The sequence below is a fragment of the Gopherus flavomarginatus genome, chromosome 1, assembly GCF_025201925.1.
Source record: "Gopherus flavomarginatus isolate rGopFla2 chromosome 1, rGopFla2.mat.asm, whole genome shotgun sequence".
Classification (NCBI taxonomy): Eukaryota; Metazoa; Chordata; order Testudines; family Testudinidae; genus Gopherus; species Gopherus flavomarginatus.
In genome coordinates, this window is record NC_066617.1 from 351425642 (window position 1) to 351445597 (window position 19956).

At 42.6% G+C, this 19956-nt stretch overlaps 1 protein-coding gene across 14 annotated transcripts in view; it reads left to right on the forward strand.

Annotated features, from left to right (window-relative positions):
* The first annotated feature begins 644 nt into the window (after positions 1-644).
* PICALM (phosphatidylinositol binding clathrin assembly protein) overlaps positions 645-19956 on the forward strand; it is a 126579-nt gene continuing 107267 nt past the window's right edge. For 3 of the 14 annotated variants that reach the window (XM_050941014.1, XM_050941023.1, XM_050941107.1), the window contains exon 1: positions 647-1041. In XM_050941014.1, the coding sequence (XP_050796971.1) occupies positions 912-1041 (130 nt within the window). In that variant the 5' untranslated portion in view covers positions 647-911. Of the gene's footprint in view, positions 1042-4651; positions 4752-19956 lie in introns of all 14 variants that reach the window. The other 11 variants (XR_007772638.1, XR_007772640.1, XR_007772649.1 and 8 more) reach the window with 7 other exon arrangements.

A 19956-nucleotide genomic window follows, 5' to 3' on the forward strand; every position in this document is an offset into this window, starting at 1 on the left:
TCAAGGCCCCAGCCTAACGGCTTTCTGTGGATGAGGTGCAGCACTGGCCCAATCTGGAAGAACGCTTCAGGAAGCAGTTCTGGGAGTGAACGAACAACATTTGCAGGCCTGCGAGTTTGGCACTTAAGTTCCCTCCTGCAGCTTCTTGGAGGCGGGAGAGGCATTTTGTGATCAGAAGCGCTGAACGCTGCAGACAGAGCCAGCAGGATGCACGCAGACAGGCCCCTGGCAAGTCCCCACCAGCGCAGCACGGGCTGACCCTGCCTCGCATCGCGCCATGGGCTCGCTGGCAGACATGGGACTGCGCTGACACCCCACTTTTGCAAACTGCGGTATCGCAACACTAAGGGACCTGTCCAAGGTCCCAGCCAATCAGGGCAGCGCTGGAGATTGAACCCAGGAGTCCTGGGGGTCCCAGCTAGTCGATGGGCAGCATGAGCAGAGCAGCCCTTAGCACTACAAGGCCTGGCACCGGGGCACCGCCTGGGACCCGCACGAGCGCGGCACTGAACCACGTGACCTTCTCTGCCAGCTTTCCCCTTGTGGCGCCAGGGGGGAGGAGTGTCACGTGATGTGGGCGGGGGAGGAGGAGGAGCCGAGTGAGCTATGTGACCCGTGCGGGCCAGGGGGGTTAGTCACGTGATTCGGGCGGCCCGGAACGATCCGAGGAGGCGCTGCGCGGCCGCCATTTTCCTGCGGCGCCCAGTGTGCGTGTGTCCCCCGACCCCGGCCGAGCGGAAGGAGCGAAGGGCGGGGGCGGGGGGTAGGAGGAGGGGGCGCTGCCCGGGTGACAGGGCCGTCCCCGGGGGCGGAGCCCAGCGCAGCTGCCCGCGGCGGGACAGAGCGACGTGTCCGAGCGGGTCGGTCCCGCTTTCCCGTCCTAGCCCGGCGCCGCGAGGCTCCGCAGCACCATGTCCGGCCAGAGCCTCACCGACCGCATCACGGCGGCGCAGCACAGCGTGACCGGCTCGGCCGTCTCCAAGACCGTCTGCAAAGCCACGACCCACGAGGTCATGGGCCCCAAAAAGAAGCACCTGGACTGTGAGTACCGGGGTGTGTGTGGCAGAGGTTCCCCCGGGAGCTGTGGGGTCTGTGAGTGCCGGGGGGAGGGGCGTGGGGTCTATGAGTACCGGGGTGTGTGTGGCAGAGGTTCCCCCGGGAGCTGTGGGGTCTGTGAGTGTCGTGGGGAGGGGCGTGGGGTCTGTGAGTACCGGGGCTTGTGTGGCAGAGGTTCCCCCGGGAGCCGTGGGGTCTGTGAGTACTGGGGTGGGGGAGTGTGGGGTCTGTGAGTACCGGGGTGTGTGTGGCAGAGGTTCCCCCGGGAGCCGTGGGGTCTGTGAGTACTGGGGTGGGGGAGTGTGGGGTCTGTAAGTACCGGGGTGCGTGTGGCAGAGGTTCCCCTGGGAGCCGTGGGGTCTGTGAGTGCCGGGGGGAGGGGCGTGGGGTCTGTGAGTGCCGGGGTGGGGGAGTGTGGGGTCTGAGAGTATCGGAGTGTGTGTGGCAGAGGTTCCCCTGGGAGCCGTGGGGTCTGTGAGTACCGTGGGGAGGATTGTGGGGTCTGTGAGTACTGGGGTGTGTGTGGCAGAGGTTTCCCCGGGAGCCGTGGGGTCTGTGAGTGCTGGGTGGAGGGGCGTGGGGTCTGTGAGTACCGGGGTGTGGGTGGCAGAGGTTCCCCCGGGAGCCGTGGGGTCTGTGAGTACTGGGGTGGGGGAGTGTGGGGTCTGTAAGTACCGGGGTGCATGTGGCAGAGGTTCCCCTGGGAGCCGTGGGGTCTGTGAGTGCCGGGGGGAGGGGCGTGGGGTCTGTGAGTGCCGGGGTGGGGGAGTGTGGGGTCTGTGAGTATCGGAGTGTGTGTGGCAGAGGTTCCCCCGGGAGCCGTGGGGTCTGTGAGTACCGTGGGGAGGATTGTGGGGTCTGTGAGTACTGGGGTGTGTGTGGCAGAGGTTTCTCCGGGAGCCGTGGGGTCTGTGAGTGCTGGGTGGAGGGGCGTGGGGTCTGTGAGTACCGGGGTGTGGGTGGCAGAGGTTGCCCCTGGAGCCGTTGGGTCTGTAAGTACCGGGGGGAGGGGAGTGTGGGGTCTGTGAGTACTGGGGTGTGGGTGGCAGAGGTTCCCCTAGGTGCGTGGGGGAGGGCGTGGGGTCTGTGACTACCTGGGGGAGGGCGTGGGGTCTGTGAATATCGGAGCGAGGGGGGGTCTGTGAGTACTGGGAGGGGAAGGTTCCCCCCTGGGGCCTGTGAGTACCAGAGGAGCTGGAGCTGGAGAGGACTGGAGAGTTTCCCCTCTGAGGACCTGGGGTCTGTGAGTACCGGGGGGCGGGGATAGAGTTGGGGGACCGGAGAGGTTCCCCTGGGGGACCTGGAGTCTGAGAGAAATGGGGGCAACTGTCAGAGGTTCCCATAGAAGCCATGGGGTCTGTGAGTACTGGGGAAGTGGGGGACTGGAGTGGTTCCTCCCTGGAAGCTATCAGGTCTGTGAGTACTGGTGGTGGGGGGAGAGGTTCCCTCCTGGGGAGCATGGGGTTCTGTGAGTACGTGGGGTTCTGTGAGTACATGGGGGGCAGGAGATGTTCCCTGCCAGAGGCTGTAGGGATTGTAGTATGGGGGGAGCAGGAGAGGTTCCATCCGGGAGCCGTGAGGTCTGTGAGTGCTGGGGTGGGGTGGGAGGCTGGAGAGGTTCCCCTAGAGGGTAGGAGAATCATCTAGTACCCCCCCCCCTGCAAAGGGGACTGAGAGTATTGGAGGGGGGCAGAGGTTCCTTCCAGGGACCATGGGACTGAGTACTGCGGGGGAGGGCAGGAAAGGTCCCCTCTGGGGACTGAGAGGATGGGGTGAGGCAGGAGAGATTTGTCTGGGAGCCTGATAGGGAAATCTTGAACATTTTCCACCCATCTCTGGGGTATGGTAAAACACCTGGATTGCAAGTAACCAGAATGCTCAAATACTTGTCTAGCCCCTTAGCTTCTACACATAGGGAATCATGGGACCACTGGATTGCAAGAAACTAGGGAATACCCCTTGGTCTTCTGCTGGGGCCCCTAACCAATGCACAACAGCAGAGAGAGGGCATGAGAAGCATGTCTACTCTGAGAAACTGAAACTCCCCCACATTCAACAGGTGAATTCAGCTACTTTTCAGAGGCCAATACAAATGAGAGGGTGGTGGGCTTCACCAGAGTCCCCAGGAGCAACTCTCTCACCATAAACAGCTACAGTTAAAGGAGAGGTTGTTGGGATTCATGTGAGAGTTGTCCCTTGTACTGTGTACAGGGGCATCATCATTCATACAGATCTTTTGCTAAGAAGGTGCTTTATGTTTTGAATTTCCCAACAAAAGCCTACCTCTGGTTGCCAGAAGGATGAAAGATTTTATTCTTTTCTTCCTGGTCCCTCAACATTGAAGCCTCTTCATGGGTGTAAGTCACTGGGGTTTCTGCTGCTCTACTCCTCCCTTGGCCTATGAATAGCTCCAGTTCCTGTCTCTTCTTGGCATAGCTGTTCCTTGCAGCAGAGTTAAGTTAACTTGTTTTTTTTTTGGTCAATTTCACCTCTGCTTACTTGATTGAGCAGTGAAACAGATTATAGTTCTCAATTTTACTTTGCTGGTGTTTGACAAGGTAGGAGAGGCAGCAGCTGCACTGGAGCTGAATGTTTACTGACATTGGGGGAAAGGTTTGGAATATTTTCTTTGCAACCATTAAGGTGGGAGGGGGTCAGAACATGTCTTTTAAAATGAATACTTACATTCTGCAGAAATTGATGGCTTAGATCCCACCTGAATTTCTTGTACCTCTTATCTTGTCCCTACAGTCACTCTCTGAATTACCCCGTACCTACCCTGTTCCCTGTAACCATAAGGTTGAGAGGCTCAAGAATTAATATTGGGCCTGTGAGGAACTCTACTTCACATACCAGAGTTGCAGAACTATAATACATTTGCTAATCTAGGCACAAATCTGCTAGCCAAGCTTTACCATGTTGATTATAATGTAAATTGAGATTTTTACTTCAGTCAAAAAAGACTAGCTCTAGTCAACTAGAGGAGTTGGATTTTGCAAGGCTGTCCTACAGTAATAAGCTTTCCAGGTCACTTCTAAGGTTTGAGATTATGAAGTTCAAGAAGAAACTTCTGCACTACGAATATACCTGTACTGACATAAAAAACTGACATCAGCATCCATTCCTGAAATCACTTGGTTATGTAGCCAAAGTGCAGCATGTAGACTTGGAATAGCTCAGCCCTCTGCCTTCACCTCAATGCATAAAATCATAGGCCCTCAAAAGATGCACCTGGACTGATCGGTATGTCCCTAATAAATCCTCCTATTCCTTCCCACCATGTTCTTACGATACTATTTAGCCATTTGTTAGGGGCATCCTTCTATCAAAGCAGTAGTAGTATTATATTAACTGAAGTTGATAGACTAAGCAGTTGATTGAACTGACACATGCATGGTATGAAATTACAGTTCCTAGATGGCACAGTAATACAATTAATAAAATCTTGCTGGGCACCGCACAAACACATAGACATTCTCAGTGTGGGACAGCTTACATTTTTAATAGGCAGTGCAGGAGAACGGAAGTATTTTTTCCATTTTAAAGATAAAGGTCAGAGGCACAGAGATTAAGTGGTTTGCTCTGTGTTATATAGGAAGTCTGGAAGAGCTGGGAATAGAACCTATTTCATGAGTCCTAGTCCAGTGCCTTAAACATAAGATCAACCTTCTTGAAATAAAGCAGCAAATGAGTTGGTAAGTTTTCATCAGGCAATAACTGTTGTGTTTTTCTTATTTTGTTGTCTGGCAGATTCTTTTTCTTTTTTGCTTTGGTGATTTTATGGTACTTTACCAGCTTCATATTTTTAGTCTGTGTCACAGGATCACCTGACGTCTTCTTGGCCTTCCCAGTTTATAGTTCATTGAGAGATTTCTGAAGGCGAATTATGATAGCTGGTTGTTGTACAAATCTAGATAATTACATCTTCCTTTCTGGATTCCTAGATGATGCTAGCTTTATATTACTCTTCCTAAGCTTTTGCTGGACTTCTTCAGGAACATCTAGTCTTGCCATTATCAGGGTACAAGAACTGTGGCTTTCTCATTCAGATCACCAGTGGGTTATTTGGTTCTGCAACTGTTGTCTTTAGCTTATATCAGTTTTCAGCTTCTTTTGAGTTTCTGCATTTTACTTCATCTGTAGAACACTTGCTATGTTTATGCCAGGTATCTTCAGATTTCTGTTGCCTCACCAGCTGACTTTGTTCAATAGCCATGCAATTTTGAGCTACAACATGGTCCGACTTTTAATAGGGCCATCATTAACCTTAATATCTTGTGCTGCACAGGAAAGATTCCCCACATTCTTTTGTGGGTTGGACTAAATGACCTAATAGGCCACTTCCATCTCCAGCTTCTGACTCTGAGAACTGTTTCTTGTTTGTTTAATTTGTATGATAATTAAAGGTTTCAATTTAATTTTAATTAGCTTGTTTGTGCTCCAGATGTAAAATCTCTAAAATAACAATACTTTAAATGACAAATATTGCAAAAGATATGGTTTTCCAACATTAAATTGCTTTTCTGTTCCTTCCCATCTTAAAGGTTGCATTTTATAAAAACTCCATGGTGGAGATCATCAATAAGATTTACCAAACAATATGAGTAAAATGTTGGGAGAGTTTTGAGATGTTAAGCTGCTAAAAAAACTTCAGAATTCAATCTATGTGTAAAATGTTATGCCTTTTTCTAAAGCACACATTTTGGTAGTATTTGTGTAACCCTTCTGCCCCTCTGAGTTGGCAGCAACAAGGGCTGGGTTCAGTATCCATAACCGGCTTGAGCCCCCATCCAGTGACCTGGGACACTCACATACCACCCCCCCCCCCCGGGCGCCTCTAGGAGGCAGTACTTCCCCTCTCGCAAGCACGGAGTCTGAGTGTAGCAAAATCTTTTTAATAAAGGAAGGAATCAATGCGGCATCCCATTGGAGAAACACCACAAACAGGGTTATAACACAAACCATAAACAAAAACCCACCTCCAAGTATGTTTGGCAATGTCCTTTTTCCCCTTAGGGTTTTAAGTCCAATCACCCCAAAGTCCAACAACCCAAAAGTCTCTGGTCAATGCCACCCAGAGTTCGAGAGTTTATCTGTAGAGGTCCCTCCCCCCAGCCTGGGTGGAAAGGGGCACCTTACGTGGTCCAGGGCCAACTGCCCTTCCTCTCCGTGGGTTCTGCTTCCGCCTTCTCCACAAACTGCTCCGCTTTACCAGCCGCTCCACTCCGTTCCTCTAGCCGTCCTCACAAACTGCTCCGCTCCACCAGCTGCTCTGCTCCATGAGCTGCTACAGTTCTCCCTGCAAACTGCTCGGCTCCGCTCACTCTGTGGGCCGCTCCACCTGTCCCACAGCTACTCCACTCTGCCAGTCGCTCTGCTCCACCAGCTGTCCCGTGATCCTCTCCAGCCATCCCCACAAACTGCTCCACTCCACCAGCTGCTCTGTTCCGCAGTATAGCTTCAGGCTCCCCCACTAGTTAGCACACTACTCAGTGCTCTCAGCTCAGTAATTTCAGCTCTTAGTGATCTCAGCTCTTAGTAGGGGAGCCCCAGTGCTAGTGCACCATTAGCCCAAAGTGAGTTCAGCTCAGTCACCTGTATCTAGATTCTTAAGGGAATAAAAAAATCAACTCTGACATTCCACAGTGGAGAGAGGAGGGGGTGGAACTGGTGCTTCTGGCTCCACAAGGAGACTGCACCACCAGGCACAGATACCTGTCCCCAGCCTCTCTCAATTCACTGGGTTTTGGAACCCATGTCCCTTGTCTAGCAAGTACCACCCAACTGAGGTTGAGTCATTTCTGTCACAAAGCAGTCCCACAGCTCGGCAGCCTGGGATGGGGTAGGCATGCCTATGCAAATACACTCTCTGAAATTCTTTCCATCAGATGTCAGGGTAGAGCTCATCCTGACTCTGCTTACATCTGTATGCTTAATATTTCTTTAAAAGCTTGATCTTTTATTGGCAATCTTAAATCAATTTATGCATGACTCCTAACAAGGTCAGATAAACCTGTCCCAATGTGGTCATCTTAAATTTGTTTAAATTGTGCAGAAAGTCTGTATACATGTACTTGGTCTAGCATAACGTGCATACGTGCTTGTTAGGAATCTTGGAAGTCCCCTTGTAGTTCAGTAACAGATGTTGCATTGTTTACCATTTCCAAATAGTTCCAGTTTAAGAATAACATCCCCTTTTACCTTGCTACAATAGATTTAAGTGGCCATGTGTTCAGAAAAGCAAACTACTTTGTTATAATTGGAGCCTACTCTTCTATGGTAGCTTGCTAATATTGCTTTGAGTTTTAAGAATGATTTAATGTATCCATTCTTAGGCATTCACTTCAGTTTCCTGCCAACTCAAGTTTCTTCTTTAGGAGAAGTAATACTTTGGGACTAATACCTTGTTGGCATTGCACAGGGAAGTCTCTAAAAGTTAAGGGTCACCCTCGCATTGGATTTGAAAGAAATATCTAAGCAATGAATGTTTAGCTAAATGTAGCTGAATGTGTGGCTGCAGTACAGCATGAGAAAAAGAAGTGATAGCCAAAGTTAACTTGGCATCAGATTGTAGTTTTAATTGCTTTCTCTTGCTATTTCACAAGTTCTGTGTGTGTTTTAGCAACTCTGCTGGAATCTGTAGTGCATTTTTGTGATAGTGATTGACATTGTATGTAAAGTGTTGTTATGGTATTTGTTGAATATTGATTGGCATACTCTGTCATTTAGTCTTATAGAAGTGCATCTTGGAGACAATGTCTCAGTGCATGCTTTTCTGTTTGCTCTATATTATGACTAGTGGTCGGTCAGCAATTAACACTTTTTTAATGTCAGAACAGTTTTAGTATAATTATTATTAATGTGGTACTCAAGTCTGTGTTAAACGAAAATTCATGTTAAAAGATGTTTGCAACAGGTTGCCCTATTGCTCACTTGGACTTCCAATACTCAATCAGTTTGAAGTAATTCATGTGCTTCTTTTGGGATTTAATTTCATTTAGGCAAGCTTTTCACAAACTGATATAGCATAGTAAAATGTACAATTAATCTACCTTTGACTGACTAACCCTTCCTCAAGTTCTTTTGCTGAGTAATATCTGAATGGACCATTATATGTTTAAACCTGATCAAAATATTTCTTTTTTAAGGAAAATGACAGCTTGTAGGAATCTAAGGCATTAAATAAAGTGGTCTTTCTACACCAGAAATAACTCAGCCCCTCAGTTTCTAGGACAAAGCATTAGAATATGTACTAAAGGGAACAATGCTGCAGGGACTGGAAGATGGAGTAGAAGGCTTAATAGGTGTCCTCAGTCTCTGACTCCTGTGGTTTTGATTCTGTGATTAATATCAGAAATGTGTTGAGATGGGTCATTGTCTTGCAAATGACACAGAGATGTCAAACCATTAAAAAAGGGGATTCCATCTTGAATTTAATTTCAGATCCGACTTCCATAAATCTTTCACTTTCCGATACTGGATTTAGATTTTCTGGTGGCATTGCTTTTTTGGACTGAACTTTTTGTAGAACTTATTATAATTTTCTCCCCTTTCGCTTGCATGTGCGTCCTCCTCACCAAAAGAAAAGTGTTGAGTTATTCTCCCCCGGGAACTCTTAGTATTGGATAGAAGCAGCTGTTCTGTTGTCTAACACTAGAAGTGCTAAAGATAGCACCCTTTAAAAATGCTCTCTAGTATTCTCTGTGTGTACACTTACTATAGTACCTTGTAGTAGTTTCCAATTTAGCTACTGCAGATGCCAAGAGTATAAGGGTGCCCACTGTGTCAGCAATGGATATCGATCTATCTACACTTGTTGGACATGAACCATAGTGAGATGATGGTATGTGCACAAGAAGCAATTCTGTAGTCTGAAACAAACTCTACTGTTTCCTTTTCTAACATATTGTTGTAATGGATTTAGTTTGAACATGATGGAATTTCACAAATGTAATTAATATTGTTGGCATTCTAATCAGCATTGACATAAAACAAATGTTAACTGAGCATAGGATTATTTGTTAGTGAAACCAACATCCAAAAGTGATAACTTACTTACATGCCAAATGATAATCCTATTTTGTGAATTTATAGAAAAAAATAATATATAGAAGGAAACTTTGTGTGACATTCTGAGATGAAGTTGAGGAATTCTTTAGAGTTGAGATGAGAAGAAAACTATTTTTTCAGCATTAAAACCAGCACTGCATACAAACTTAGTAGCGTCGTTCCTGCTTGGCTAGAAACTAGAGGGTTTTTAATGCCAGTTGTGAAACATCAGTTTAATACTTTGAAAACTTGCATTTCTGCAGTATATTGGGTGTAAACAACATTAACTGTTAAAATGGTGCTTTTGTTCTTTATTATCGAATACCTTTGCTACGACACATGAGGTCCTGTAGAAAGATGTGAAGGAAACAGACAGCAAAAATGTCTAGTTTAAACCTTTCCAAAGTAAAAAAACTCACTTAAAAAGACAGAACAGATCCTGTTTTATGATCAAACAACATAGGCACCCCCCCCAACATTCGCAACTCAAATTTGATAGTCTTTACAAAATTAAGGTGAAAAATATTTTCATGGAACTGTTTTGAAAAATGCAATAAAACTATTGATTTGTTTTGAACTAAATACTCTGCTGTGATGTTTGCATCCCAAATATTGCAGCTTTGAGAACCTGACAGTAAAACTGACTTTCACAGTGCACAATGAGAGAAATTCAGAAAATGTTTTACTAAATTTCAGGTTAGTAAATAATTTTAAACAAATCTCCTTAAATTGAATGTCCCCGTAACACGACCATAAATTCAGCAGCAATATCTCTAGTATCTCATTAGCTTACTAATATTTAAATTCAAAATATCTAGATAAGCAGACAACTTTATATTTTGATACTAAAGTAAAGCTGCTGTTTTTAAAAATCCCATTTATGGTATAATATGCAAAATTATGCATCTTCAAACTCTTTGCAGTTTTCAGTGGATTACAGCTTCTTGTACTTTGCTTTGCTACGTTAAAGATTTCTTCTTTGGCATAACTGTAACATGTATTGTAAGGGTTTATTGCATGTTTTTGTATTTCATGCTTTCTTTTTTTGCAGTGGGACTACTTATGTTAAGTGAAAGGTGGAGGTAATTTTTTATTTTTTTTGCATTTTGATTAAATTATAAATTGAAGTCAACATTCTCACTAAGTGAGTCTCTGTTCAGTTTGAAAATTAGATTCATTTTTATTTTCTAACATTAAAATGTTAACTGCAAGTGAAATATTCATAAATTACAATGATGGCTGTAAATCTCAACCAACTGTTACATAGGATGTTTCCAATTTTTCTGAGTCTTGGCTTTACTTCAGTTATATGTATTTACTTCAAATTGATGTAGTGTCTGCATAATTAAACCAAGAGTAAAGACAGCCTAGCTATAAGTTTAAAAAACCCCACCTGTTGGTTGTTTGCAGCTGATTCTTATTTTGTATTGAAAAGAATCACTTCAGTACTTGTTATTGGATACAGATATGGATAAATATATGCACACCAACAAAGTATTCCAAATTCTTTCTTTCACGAATATTTGTTTAAGCTAACTTTACATTGGTAGAAAAGCTAATGTAATTAATAAACTAGCCTGTGTGTTTTTTTTCCTGAGATCCATTTAGTAGGTTTATGATTCATATGATTCTCTTTCCATATTTTATGGCTGAAACCATAATATTGTTTTTTCTTAGTTACGCTGTCTTCTTAAAACTACAACCAGCTGTTTGTAAAATAGGAGTTACTTTATTGTTGAATAACATGAAAATATATTTCCTTAGCTCTTAAAAATGTAATTATTTCCCCCCCTACATTCAGTGTTGCTTCCATGTTAGCTAATCTCAGACAGTGACACCTGTTTAATGGACAGCTTTTGGTGTTTAAATTTCTGGGCCATGATTCTTAAAATATTTAATTTTTCACTTTGATTAAAAATTCATTAGTCTTTTGAATGGCAATCCATGCCACTTAGTGTCTTTCACTAATATAGACTAATTTTAATTTGGGTAATGATTTCTTTCTAAATTCTTACTCCAGTTCCAAATGTATACATTATTCCTCCTTCCTGAAACTGTTGTGTATTATATTGCTGTATAACTACTTCTGAATTTCACCCAGTAATGGCTGTATTTCAGCTGTGGAGAATACTACTGGAAATCTAGTATCTAATGTCACAGAATAACTTGTGGGTGTCAAAAGCAAAGATTTTTTTTTTAAGCTATAAAGATGCTTTTGAAAGGTTTGTTTATATTTGTGTGCTGACCCCCCCCCCCAGCCTCTTCATTAATAAGGGATAGTGTCCACATTTCAGTGTGTGTTTATCTTTAGTTTAAATTTCTGTTCTGGTGGATTTTTCTTTTTCTTAACAAGCATTTTAAATGCACAATAGCCCTTTCTCTTCTTTGTTCATACTATCTGATGGAAAGAGTTTTGACCAGTGACAGGTAGATCCATAAACATTGGAAGAACACGGACTAAAGTAGTACATGGGATGTGTTTTGAGGGAGAGAGAGGGGAGGGATGGTTGAGAGTATTAAAAGCTGTGGAATAATCTAGCAGTTCTCTGATTTCGGCAATTCATGGAGAATTTGTTCTGCATGTACTAAACTGTTTGACATCACTGCAGCACTGTTGATTTTGGACTTTTTTGAATTTTTTGGTCAAAATATAGCTCAGAAAACCCTTTCTCGATTTAAAAAAAAAATACAGCTGAAGTATGTTAAGTGTTTTAAGGCTTAAGATAGGGTAAATGTATCCTTTATTTATTCATTCCTCATAGGTACAAAGCACTTAGAGCAAAGAATAAAAACAATAGCAGGCCTATATAAAAGAGTAATGTTTACACCTTGGTAAATCATTCTCTGCCCAGCTAATTCCATCAGTTGGGAGAAGTAGACAGCCCTGGCTGAAAAAGTCTGAATCTCTGAATAGGTTGCTAGTGTCCCCAGTTCTTCCTTTTCTAGGACTTCTAGGTTTTGGATCTTGTTTTATACCAGACTTACAGCCTTGGAAAGAGTAAACATTCTAGACTGGTTGGCGATATACAGGTTGGTTCTTCCCCCACTGATGGCCCAGCTGCTTTGAAGGTGTGTTTCTTAGGCTATCTTATCTTGTTGTTTCATGTCCCCTGGGTTTTCCCCATTTACAGCTTCCTTTGATTTAATTCCACTAGCTACACTGGCAAACATTTAATATAGACGAGGCCTTTCTTAAATAGTGAAATGGGAGCAAGCCTCTTTCATTTAACTACCACCAAAACTTATTTTTCTCCAAGTAACTCTGTTGGGAAAGTAAGGAGTGAGATGTAATGCTAGATTAAGGAGTCACCAATGAAACTGAAAGGCAGCATGTATGAGAGCTTTTGAAAACTTTATCCTGTGAAAAACAATGTCAAAAGTGAGTTAGGATTTTGTGCCCTTGAAACACATTGACACTTAAACACGTGTGTGACTTGGAGCCTTTGAAAAATGTATTCATGTTGAATAATTAAACTGGGGAACTCAGTTTCTCAAGTTTAGGCCAAGAGTTCTGCAGGGTTCAAAAGTATTAGACATTTATGAATAATACCCAGTTACAGTAAACGCTTACCTCTAAGGTATATAAATGTATGTTTCAAGACAACTGCATAATTGTCCATCATGGGGTTTTACGCCATTCCTTGAAGAATGTGCTACTGACCATTGTCAGAATAGATGGACTCAGGATCTCGTCTCCTGTGACAATTCCTCCTTTCCTGTAAGTAATCCTACAATAATATAAACAAAATGTTATTCCAAAATTGTAGAGTCCATTGCAAAGGAAAAATAACAGCACTGTGTCTAGGAAGCATCCCAAAACACTTTACAGCGTATTCTGTCTGTGCTATTGAGATACAGCAACTTTGTCAGCATGCTTCAAGTATTACTGTGCTCACTTTCTCTCTATTTCTGTAGTTGAAAATAGGTAGAATGTAATTACCTAGGTTGGTATTTGGCTAAGAGACTGGGGCTGACTTCCTTCCTTGTGCAAAATGGCTCTGTAATTAAAAAGTTGTCATGTCTGCTGTTTTTGTTATAAAAATTATGGCATATCACGCAGCCTGACCCCCTAACACTGAAAAGCCTCCAGCTACAGGTGGTATGTAGTTGCAGATCACAAACATTTAGCTGAAAATGCCGGACCAGTACCTAATGCTGCATCTTGCTAGCTAATTCTGTACCTTAGTTTTGTTGTGTGTCAGGTTGACGCAATTTGTCCATTGCCTCTATCTTGGTCTGCAGTAGATCGTGGGGGAATTCTTTTGGCTTGTTGACTGCCAACACCATGAGTCCATGTTGTAAACAGTTCAGTTACCTAAAGGACTTATATAATTTAGTAAATAGTGGTCAGCAGGACTTGAAAATGTACTAATCTGTTAGAAGCCTAATTTTAATAACCAGAAGTCGTTACCCTGGGGATTTAGGCAGAAGATTTTTTTTACCCTCCTCATTCAAGACTTTGAGGCTTCACTTGTGAAGATTTTATAAATTCTAAGAATCTGAAGTGGTATTCACCACACTCCTCTATTTCCTAATGCATTTGTTTGAAAGTAATCTCTTTCTCTCGCACTCTATTTGGCTTGCAGGTAGACCACATTTGCATTATTGTCATAGAGTTCAGATTGCAATCTGGGAATATTAAATTAATACAGGCAGTCATTATTTACGATAACGAGGGCTTGGAAACTGCTTGCATACACCCATTTGCTCTGCTGACCCATTTCTGAAGCTATCATGTTTGTTCTCAGGAACCTCAGCTTCTAGCTTTTGGTGGTGAGAACCTTAAATGTAAGCTACCTGATGCTGAGATGTCTTTGAGTCTACAGAGAACCTGAAGTAATAGCCTTGAGAGGCATGAACTGCCCATTAACAGCTCAAATTAGATGATCCCAGCTCCCCACTGATCATTTCAATTACAGCTTGTATTACCATGGTAAGTAGGAGCTCTAATTATGGATCAAGACCATTGTGCTAGGGTCCAAAAAAAGTTTCTGACCCCAAATGTTTACAATCTAACAGTGAGTGGATACAGATAGACAAATGGAGAAATACAAGGAAACATGAGAGGATAACGTTCAACAGGATAGACAGTGGTTTCAGCTCATCAGTGGCTTAACTCAGGTATTTTTGTGGGCATCATAGCAAAAGAGGGATAAAAAGGTACCCTTGGAGATGTTTACAGGGAGCTCCTGCCAGGTGTGGTGATGATGGCATGGGACAAAGCCCAGAGATGTTAGAAAAATGATGATGGCATGATTGGCATGAAGTTGATATTTTGATAGTGAACGAGAGATGATCGGATAGGCTGTGAAGAGCTTTGAAAGTAAGAATGAGCAGTTTGTGGGTATAGTAGAGGGGGAGCTAATGGATGAAGTGAAAGAGTGAATGTTGACGTCATAGTTGTTAATTTGTTGTGTAAGAGAGACTGAGGATCATAGATCTGTAATCATTTTATTGAGTAATGTCTTATTTCGGTGACCAAAATAGATGGCATTTGGGAAATGTCAGTTTCCCTGCTCAATCAAGGAATCAAGCCCATAGAACTGTACCTTCAAACCCTCTCTAGAGTACAAAAGGCCTGAGACTTGAACTGTTTTAAGTTGACTGAGTGCAGGTCTACACTTAAAATGCTGTAGCACTTTAATGAAGATGCCTCCCCGAGAGACGGTAACTGTCGATGGCAGAAACTCTTCTGCTGACATAAAGCTGTCTACATGGGGGATAGTTATACGTACCTATGTTGCACAAGGGTGTGGATTTTTCACACTCTAGAGTGGCATAGTTATACTGATGTAAGTCTGTAGTGTAGACCTGACCTTACCTTACTTAACATCATAGAGTAGTAAGGGTCTGTTCAAACAGTTGCCATAGAAGTACATGTCAACAGTTAGGTATGGCCTACACTTAAAAAATTGAACTGATCGTACTACATCATTTGGACTGTGAAAAATTTAACACCCTGAACAGCATAGTTAAGTTGACCTAACCTTGGATGTAGATTTGGTAAGGTCGATGGAAAAATTCTTTGGTTGACCTAGTCACAGCCTCTCAGCAAGATGGACAAAACTACATAGATGGAGAAGCTACTTCTATATATGTGGGAAGTTCCTACACTACAGTGACATAGCTGCAATGCTGTAGCTGTGTCACTTTAGTGGGTGTAGAGTAGGCGTGCCTTTAGAAGTTGTAGCTAAAGCAAGAGCACTAATTTTTCTGTCCGCTGAAACATGCTCTGATTTAATCTAAATGAGGACTTTTAGGTGTAAATAACAGTATGAACCATAAAATTTTAGGTTGGGTGGCTGTTTTCCTCCTCTATTCAAAAGAAGAAAGGAAAGTACAAACTGATGGCATCATCCAATGAAAACCGTTTGGATATACAGCCAACAATGACTGTTTCATATTAAAATGAAAGATTGCTGTTGTTTCTTTCTACACTGATCAGTCTGGTTAGATAATGAAACTAGGGGGAGGGGGAAGGGGACCTGAATCTCATCTTGCCTGTTAGATTCTGAAAGACTTTGGGGAGTATTTGTTTGCTGTAGGCACTCCTTAAACTTTATTTCCATCCATGTTTTTGAGGCCTTTCCTCTGCGTCATTTGGACCCTAGCTCTTGAAATGACACATGGTGGGGAAGAGGATGCTTAATCTGCTCCTTTGCTTGAGAAACATTAGTAGCATAGGCTCCATACTCCCTAGGAGACTGAAATGGTTTCACCTATTTGGGAATTTAATGCAGACAGTCCCAAATAGCCAATACCAGAAGTGTTTGACTAAAATTAGATTTATTGAGATCAGAGGAAAAAAAATAGATTTGGACAAAACAAATGTTAAGCATAGCGTGTTTTGACCTGTAATCTGCTAATCCAGTCTTCCTTTGTGTAGTTAGAAGAAAATAACATCTTTCATTTCTAGACACACATTCTTGCTCAAAAATCATTTTGGCAATCAGCATGTTACAAACATTGGTTCAGATTACAGGTGGCTTTTGACACCCTTGTTTTGAAAAATCCATACCCTTACCCAGAGTTCTTCCAGGGAGGCACATCAGCTCATATAGATATTTGCCTAATTTTACAACAGGCTACATAAAAAGCACTGGCAAAGTCAGTACAAACTAAATTTCAGTGTATAGTTATAGAGCAGTATAAACAAGTCATTGTCTTTATGAAATTTTAAGTACAATATTTATATTCCGATTGATTTTTTTTTATAATTATATGGCAAAAATGAGAGGGGCAATTTTTCAGTAATAGTTTTTTGCAAGCAAATAGTTTTTAAGTGAGGTGAAACTTGGGGATACGCAAGACAAATCAGGGTATGTCTGTACCGCAAATGTTACAGCACAGCAGTGGCAGTGCTGTGATGTGGGCAGTATAGACATGCTTTATTGCTGGGGACAAGCTCTCCTGGCGATTTAAAACAAAAACAAAAACAAACTCACCCCCCCCCCACCCTGAACAAGCAGTGGTAGCTTTATCGCTGGGTCTATACTGGTGCTTTGGAGCGCCAAAAATTTTGTCACTTCGGGGAGGGGGACGTTTTTCACACCTCTGAATGACAAAAGTTTTAGTGCTCAAAGTGGCAGTGTAGAGACAGCCTCAGACTCCTGAAAGGGGTTCAGTAGTCTGGAACCAAAGTTGAGAGCCACTGATTTAGAAGATGTATACAGATAAGTTTCTCAGTCTTATTTTCAGAGTGGTAGCCGTGTTAGCCTGTATCAGCAAAAACGACGAGTCCCTTGTTGCACCTTAAAGACTAACATTTATTTGGGCATAATCTTTCGTGGGCTAAAACCCACTTCATCAGATGCATGGAGTGAAAAATACAGTAAGCAGTACAGATGTTCCCTGATTTACGCAAGCGTTCTGTTTTGGAACACCTTGCATAAGTCAAATTTTGTGTAAGTCAGGAATGTATACACGATAATTACATGTGCTCTCTTTCTCTGCCCCCCCCCCCCAACAAAACAAAAAGCTTACGGAACTTTAAGTGCAGATTTTTGGAAGTCAGGTTTGCGTCTGTATAAATGTTACAGCACATGAAAGGATGAGTTGCCTTACCAAGTTGAGGGGTGTGTGTCAATGCTAACAAGGACAATGCAGTCAAGTTGGATGTCGCCCATTTCCAACAGTTAACAAGAAGGTGTAAGTATCAGCAGAGGGAAAATTACTTTTTGTAGTGACTCATCCACTCCCAGTCTTTATTCATAATTTGATGGTCTCCAGTTTGCAAATTAATTCCAATTCTGCAGTTTCTCATTGAAGTGTGTTTTTTGAAGTGCTTTTGTTGAAGAATTGCCACTTTTAAGTCCATTATTGTGTGTCCAGGGAGATTCAAGTGCTTTCCTACTAGTTTTTGAATGTTACAATTCTTAATGTCTGATTTGTGTCCATTTATTCTTTTGCGTAGAGACTGTCCAGTTTGGCCAATATGCATGGCAGAGGAGCATTGCTGGCACATGATGGCATATATCACATTGGTAGATGTGCAGGTGAACGAGCCCCTGATGGTGTGGCTGATGTGTTTAGGTCCTATGATGGTGTCCCTTGAATAGATATGTGGACAGATTTGGCAAAGGGGTTTGTTGCAGGGATTGATTCCTGGGTTAGTGTTTTTGAGTGTGGTATGTAGTTGCTGGTGAGTGTTTGCGTCAGGTTTGGGGGCTGTCTGTAAGCAAGGACCGGCCTGTCTCCCAAGGTCTGTGAGAGTGAGAGATCATCCTTCAGGATAGGTTGTATATATTTGATGATGCTCTGGAGAGATTTTAGTTGGGGGCTGTAGGTGATGGCTAGCCTACTACTCTAGAAAATTAGGTTGATCCAGCAACATTGCTCAAGGGTACGAAAAAATCCCCTGAGCGGTGTAGTTAAGATGACCTAAGGGATGGTCTACAATGAAAAATTGCATTGGTATAGCTGTCTCTCAGGGGTGTGAAAAATCCATGTGTGATGATTCTTTCATCAACCTAGCTACTGCTTCTCTTCGAGGTGGAGAATCCCTCCCATCAGTGTAGTAGATGTCTGTGCTGAAGCGCTATAGCAACACACGTGCTGCTGTAGCATCTTAAGTGTAGACATAGAGTTAGGTTACCTTCCTGGCATGTGAAGAGATAGAACTCATACTTTGATAGTTCTCTCAATGTTGCTTGTACTTGATGTATCAAATAAGATTTATTGACTCTGATCTGACTGGTGGTCTGTTCACTCTTATTGTGATGTTTTTGACTTTATGCAATTGATTTGTGTGGTGACAGATTTTTGAAATTTGTATTTGAATACATCAGTGTCTGAATATTGATTATGGATGGCGTATATGGATGTTTGAACTGCTCTAATAGAAAGTTAGTTTCCAAAAGGTTTTACCAAAGTTTATGATTTGTTGAAATGAAGTTAATCCCTTGATTTTTGGAAAGTGTTACGTAATTTTTTGTTGTAGCTATTGATCTGCCTCAGTGTTCTACAGGTTAACATTTTCTGAAAGATCTGGATAAAATATTTTCTGCACATGGAATTCCTTAATTATTCTGGAATACATGTCCAGACATGGAGTCAGGAATAAACCCCACATATAAACAAACTGCTAAATCTGTTCTAGAGTATCCGGTTCAAATGAAAATAAACTCTGAGAAACAACTGGGACGTGGTTAACTCCATAAAGGGTTTGTATCAAGGAGAGTGAACAGTCAGCATCCTCTGCCCTGTTCCAAAATGGTCACTGTACACAGTATAGATTGAAAAAGTCTTCCCCTTGGTTTCTGCCTTCGGACCATTTATCCTCCTCATAAACCCTAGGTCCCTCTGACCAGAAGGGCTACTCAGACTTCTCATATATCCAAAATGAGAAAATGAGCTGCACTTACCACAGTGAGCCAAAAGGGATTAACTTCTTCCTGCAAAGTCTGACACTAACTAAAAGTGGATCAATATGAAAGCCCAACAACCATGTTACAGGCAGTTTGGCTAGCTTTAATCCAATATTGAATTTCATTTGAACTACTAACATTGAAGTTGCTAAGTGCAGCACTTGTCAGGAAACGCCAAAGTCCCTGGGATGGGTTCTGCTTTCCTATGAAGCATGGGGCATGGGTCACTTGGAGGTTTAAACAAGTGTAAATGATGGATTCATTGTAACTTGAAGTCCTTAAATCGTGATTTGAGGACTTGAGTAACTCAGCCAGATGTTAGGGACAGGAGTGGGTGGGTCAGGTTCTGTGGCCTGCAATGTGCAGCAGGTAAGACTAGGTGATCATGATTGTCCCTTCTGCCTTAAAGTCTGATTCTAAATCAAAACCACCTATGCAACCTTAACTTTGCTCCTGGTGTGTGCATATGGATAACACTGTCTTTAATTATATAATCACAATCATCTTTTTTTCTGGAGGGCCTCTGCTTCATTTAGATGCTTATTGGTTGGTGTGCAGTGAATGTTGCAGGGGCATACACGAGTTCATTTGTGCTTTATTTTTGTTTCAAGCCTGTTTTCACTGTTACATATTTTATTCTACATCCATTTGCAGTGGAATGAGAAATCTTGCATGAACACACTTTTATGTCCAGTAAAATGTGGCAGGACTTTTATAAAACTTCGTTTTTCAAATCAGTGCACATGAATGAAGTCTTTTTGTTTTGGTGGATTTTTAAAGTTTTTTGCTTTAAAACTTCAACTTTCTTCTATTACTTGGCAGAGTCTTTCATTAGGTCACCTAAAACCATATGTCTTAAGCTTAGGAACTAGCTAAATGATGATTTTTAATGTGCTACCACAAACTGGACCTATGAATGCTGAGTTTTTTTATAATAAATATCTCCTCTCTGATATTTTACTGTGCTCTGATTTAAAACAAATCC